A 6,268-nucleotide genomic window follows, 5' to 3' on the forward strand; every position below is an offset into this window, starting at 1 on the left:
TTCTCTTCCTGTCACCCTCTTCTCTCTCTCTCTCTCAGTCGAGTTAAACATGCTCCTGAGGTTTCAGTGATCACTGCTCCTTTCCTCGGATCTTCCCACTTCGTCCTGGTCTGCCTCTGGATGATGTTCTCTTCGACTGGAAGCGACTCTGTGCAGCTGGAGATGTTTCTCATCAATGCCTTGGGTGGTTCCATGAAATTCCGGAGTAAGAACAGGAGCTTTGAGGATGGATTTGGACTGTAGTTAATATCAACAGTTTGCTACACTGACTCAGGACTACAGTTTGCTCTGATCTCCATCACTGCACCTCAACATAGTTTATCTATGACAGAACAGCTGCTGGATCCCCTACAGTTTGCATACCGAGCAAACAGATCGGTGGATGACACAGTCAACATGGGGCTACACTACATTCTGCAACACCTTGACTGCCCAGGAACATGTGCCCGGATTCTGTTTGTTGACTGTAGTTCGGCTTTCAATACAATAATTCCAGGAATTCTCCAGTCCAAACTCCTAAACCTCACTATACCCCCTGCCATCTGTCAGTGGATCACCAGCTTTCTGACAGGCAGGAAACAACAGGTGAGACTGGGAGGTGTTACCTCCGGTATTCGGACAGTCAGCACATTTAGGGATGTGTCCTTTCCCCACTGCTATTCTCCCTTTATACGAATGACTGCATATCAAGTGACCCAACTGTCAAACTCCTGATGACACCACGCTTATCGGACTAATCCAAGATGGTGACGAGTCTGCATATGAGCAGGAGGTGAAGCAGCTGGTGCAGTCAGAACAACCTTGAGCTGAACACACTCAAAACTGTGGAGATGATAGTGGACTTTAGGAAACACCCTTCAACATTACTCCTCCTCACAATATCCAACATCCCTGTGTCATCTGTGGAGAACTTCAAGTTTCTGGGCACTACCATTTCCCCAGACCTGAAATGGGAATCCAACATAAACTCGATTCTAAAAAAGGCCCAGCAGAGGATGTGTTTCTACGCTAATTAAGGAAGTGCAGTCTGCCACAGGAGCTGTGATACAGTTCTACACTGCAGTCATTGAATCTGTCCTGTTTTTTTTTTTAATTCATTTTAATTCAGTCCTGTTCTAGAGAGTGGACGTTGAGAGGGGGGACATTGTGAAAGAAGATGCTGTCCATCCACACAGCATTGCCCACTCACAAAATTCCTCTTCACAACTTCTCCTCTCAGCAGGTCCCTCCTCTCGACAGCTGACCTCGCAACCAGAAATGCAAAACAATGAGACAATGTTCATTGTTAAAAGCACAATACAAATAAAAATGAATTGAATTGAAATGAAATGCAAAACCTGGATATAGATAGGATTTGTTTCTGAGCCATCCAAAGGTTCCTTTACCGCACCCTGTGGTCTACAAAAAACTTGTTGAACACACACACACACACACACACACACACACACACACACACACACACACACACTGGTAAGCCTGAATACTAGTGCTTAGCAAATCATGAAAATGGAAGGCCTCTGCACTGGGACTGCTGATGTTGAAGTTGAGAAACTAAATCTATTGAAATGTCCATTTATACTGTATTTTTGGTATTTGGCAAAAAGCCTTAACCAGAGTGTCTCTCCATTATTTCATTTAACAGAACTGTACAGTTTAGGGCCTTGCTCAGGGGCCCAGCAAGTGTCCTGACCACAAAGACTCTTAACCCCACAAATGTGGATTCCACCTCCTTATGCAGTTTGAATCTGTAACTATGACTCTAAAGACTCTGCTCTGTGTGAAACCTCTGGTGGTGGTGGTTTCTCAGGTTTCTGCTGGCAGGATGATGTCTGTTGTAGGTTGCAGCATTTTGTTCGTTGTGTTTTTATTCTGGTCCACATTTCTGATCGTTTTTTCTGCCAAGGTTTTGCTTCAGGGTGGTCTTGTTGTAGCCTCATAATGTTCTGTGCCTCCTTGTAGCTCCTTTACTCCTTTCTATTTCAATCTTTATTAAACTTTATTGAAATTCTTTGGTGGCGGTTAAAGAATCACACACACAGCAGTCGCTACACTGAACAATGCTTTTCTTTATTCATTTTCTGTTTCATTTCATAATGTCTGTTGGACGGGGTTTCTCTTTTTCTCTTTTTTTTCAAACTTAAATTTTTTTTTTGACACACTTATAAAAGACAGCATCTGCATAGAGTCGTCGTCTTAAAGATCCATGGGGGGAGTGCGGGCACAGGGGTCAAAGGTCAAGAGGGTATACTGGCACATCACACTAACTAAACAGAACAGCAAACAGTAGTACGAGAGAGAATGCGAGAGAGAGCGAGAGTGCGAGAGAGAGCGAGGGAAAGATAGCATGTTTCTGTCTTTTCTTTTTTTTTATACAATACAGTACACGCACACGCACACACACACACACACACACACACACACACACACACACACACGCACACACACACAGGGAAAAAAAAGGACACAACGTGGTGATTCCCGCCAAAGTTGCAGCTCATTAAATTATCGTCCTTTATTGAATCTAAAGTGTTTTTTCTCGACCGGGTCTTTGTTTTCCGTCTCGTCCTTTCAGGGTAGAAATAAAAGCTGCAGGCAGGTTCTGAGAAGGTCTTCATTCAGATCACTCGTTTACTCCACATTCGGTTATTTCATACATGGGTTAAAAGCCCTTTACTGAGTATTGCACAGATTTCTGTCTAATAATAATAATAATAATAATAATAATAATAATATTCCTACTGTTTGAGAATGCTGCAGTAATTTATTATACAAATAAATACAATTTAGATTTTGAGAAGAAACTTCCTCAGTCAACAGAGACGACTCCTTCTCTCTTCCTGCATATAGATTTGACTCACTATTGAGATTTGTAAATGAAATATTGTGATATTTTGCAGAATCAATTATCAGCTCAAAATTGATTGATTTTCATTCAATCATCACATTAAATTTAATTCATTAATCTGTGATCTAAATAAAAACGTGACCTTTTGCCCCCTCTCCCCCAAACTGCACTTTTATTTCCCCCTGTGTGAGAGAAATTGAGGAAGCACGTTTTTCTCAGAGCCTCTCTCTCTCGGAGAACTCTGGAGCGTATTGAATTCGAACAAACTGCCTGATATTTCAGTTTCAATTTTCTCTAAAACTTTTCCTTTCAATTTTGAAGTAAAAGCTGCAGGCAGTCGGAGAGACGGAAACCCAGAGCGGGAAAAAAAACCAAGTGTGTCAACTTTGACAGGAATCTCTGAGATTGTTTTATACATAGACATGCAGGTCTTTTTTTAATCTCTTTAAATTATTTACAATAATTACAGACACAGAGATCCAGTTCAGTTCACTTCCATTCCATATCAATATTACTCTCACACCACAACCTCCTCACGCCCCACTCGCTCCTATCCCTCATACACATCATCATCTTCAACATCTTCATCATCATACACCACCCACACCCCCCCACACCCCCACCCACTGCAAAAACTTCACTGGATTTGATTTTTTTTTTTTCAGATTATGAGATATATGTGATATTATAAATATCCTCTGCACTCCTTCATAAACAGCGGAGTGCAGAAACACTGTCCCCGAAGCAGAGCGGGGAGAATCCACTGACACTTCCACAAGCAAATCAGCAAATCAAAAGAAGAAGAAGAAGAAGAAGAATGATAATAAGCAGCAAAAAGCAAAACTGAAATATAAAACAAAAAGCTTTTAAAGTTGCTAAAAAAATCACAAAAGGAAGTTTTTATGCTGATTTGTTTTGTAAACCTCAAAAAAACGAAGAGGAAAAAAATATCAAATAAACAAATATATTCATTAAGAGCGAGAAACGTTTTATCCAGGTCAGCGCCTACATTATTATTATTATTATTATTATTATTATTATTATTATTATTATGGTCTGAGTGTAGAGAAAGTGAGAATGAACTTTGTGGAATAGTAACAGCATCAACTGGCGAACTTCATTCATAACTAAGTAACTTAGCAAGTGATCGTTGGCGTTACACTTTGGCTTTTATTACACACACACACACACACACACACACACACACACACACACACAAAGGCAAGGCAGAGCCTCCAAATTAATCAACGCTCACTATACATAACTGAATACACTTTTGTTAATACCCTTACGGGGTGTGTGTGTGTGTGTGTGTGTGTGTGTGTGTGTGTGTAATAAAGAAATTACCCCCCCCCCCCCCGCACTGTGATGGGATGTGGACTGTAAAGTGCAGTTACACTTGATCATTAAATCATCATGCAGAAACACGAGCACGCACACACACACACACACACACACACACACACATACACGCTGCATGCCTTTTAGACAAAGAGTCAAAAATAAACAGTGACGACGACCCGCATACTGAACCCCGGACGTGATCGGACACTTCAACACACACGTGACTGAACCATGCTGCAGTGAGAAAAAACACATACCATATTACAGTAACACACACACACACACACACACACACACACTAATATCGTACACACCACGGAGCGCAGCGGAACGAGGGGCGCATTTCGCACGGAGGGACTCGGATACACACCGTGTACAAGCGTCTGCTGGGTGATGATGATTATTATTATTATTATTATTATTATTATTATTATTGTTGTTGTTGTTGTTGTTGTTGTTGGGGTTTCCTCCTGAACCATATCGTTGCGTCCCAAAGCTTGAGTGCGACTTGTCCCATCTAGAGGTGTTTTCCTAAACCCTTACAGTCTGGACCTGAAATATGGGGCGGGGCCTTTTCACTAATAGGAGCTGTTAGGGGGCGGAGCTTCATGTATATGTTGGACTTTTGGTTATTCTTTAAAAAAAATTTGGATTAAAATCCAAGTGAACATTATTGTGTAGATGGACCTTAAATTGTGTGTTCATCAAATAAATAAATAAATAAATAAATAAATGAATAAATGAATGAATAAATGAATGAATAAAAAGCTGATGAGGAAATGCGTCAGCCAATCAGAGACGCTCTTTGGCAAGGATTTAGTACTTAATGTTGGGTTTGAGGAAGATAAAGCCTCGAAACTGCACAAAACACAAAATACTACCAATTTATCATTGGTCATAAATCATAAATGAGACTCCAAGGAGACCTTCAAGCGCCAAGGTTTTTCAAGTGAAACCAAAACTATTAAACAGCACAAAAGAAACCTGGTCATTATTTAAGTGTTAAAATAAAAACAAAGCAGCAGAGGTGTTGCATAAATCACCCAAATCATAATCATCACTGATTCACCTCGATTTAAAACCTCAATTCCTCAATCTAAACTCAAAGCAGGTATGAAAGCTGCATAGTTGAACACGTTTTTGAGTGGTGCCTTGTTTACTCGTCCACCTCCTCTCCTCCATTCCACACCTTTCCGTTCTGTCTATTTTTCCCACCTGGAGATTTTTGAAGGCTTTGAAAAGAAACACTGCTGTTGTATAAAGTGACGGATGGATTTACGGATGGATGGATGGACGGATTTAAGGAGTGAGGGAGTCCCTCCTGACGAAACCATGAGCGTAATCGAGTCTCATTCTCTGACGCAAACTCAAAAGGAAGCGCACAATCTAACCACTGTGAGAGAAACCCAGCTGATGGCGCTGTCCTGGAATAAACACCCTTAAACAAAAAGAAAGGAAAGCAAATAAAAAGCAGAAAGAAATAAAAGAGAAAAGAAGTGAAAAGAAGTGAAGTAAATGAAGTGTAATATTTGTACAGGTGTTTAAACCCATGTGCTGTTTCTCCTGTTCAATACATTTACATGTACAGTGTGTGTAAATAGAATGCTTATTGATTTATTCCACCCTCCTCCTCTCATATATGCTTTAATCCGCTAGTTATGCTTTTGTTTTCGTTGGGTTTTTTTGTTGTTTTTTTTGTTGTGTTTTTGTTTGATGTGATTTATAACCAGACAGGAGCTTCCGTATCTCCAGGAGGTGTGATATATATGTGTCTGGTGTATCTGCTCCTCTTCCTCTGCACTCAGGGAGTCTAAAAGCCCAGAGTTCCTCCGATACTGGACGCCAAGACCACACCCAGGATTACGCAGCAGATGATGATCATGATCTTTTTCTGCAAACACACACACACACACACACACACACACACACACACACACACACACACAGGAGGGATGAGTTTCTCACCTCTATGTCCCAAGTCTGTCTTTCTGTGTATCTGTTGGCTTAAGGTTTAATATGTACAGCGATTTAAAAAACACACACTTTCACACGCAGGTTTTACACAAATATATACAGCAG

The 6,268-nt window shown here is 40.7% G+C and overlaps 1 protein-coding gene across 1 annotated transcript in view; it reads right to left on the reverse strand.

Annotated features, from left to right (window-relative positions):
* Positions 1-5,862: 5,862 nt before the first annotated feature.
* The window catches only part of LOC310716796 (syntaxin-1B), a 31,720-nt gene continuing 31,314 nt past the window's right edge, over positions 5,863-6,268 (reverse strand). The window contains exon 10 of the mRNA XM_083524235.1: positions 5,863-6,080. Within this exon, the coding sequence (XP_083380361.1) occupies positions 6,000-6,080 (81 nt within the window). The 3' untranslated portion in view covers positions 5,863-5,999. The remainder of the gene's footprint in view (positions 6,081-6,268) is intronic.

This window comes from Silurus aristotelis (genome assembly GCF_946808225.1).
Source record: "Silurus aristotelis genome assembly, chromosome: 21".
Taxonomy (NCBI): Eukaryota; Metazoa; Chordata; class Actinopteri; order Siluriformes; family Siluridae; genus Silurus; species Silurus aristotelis.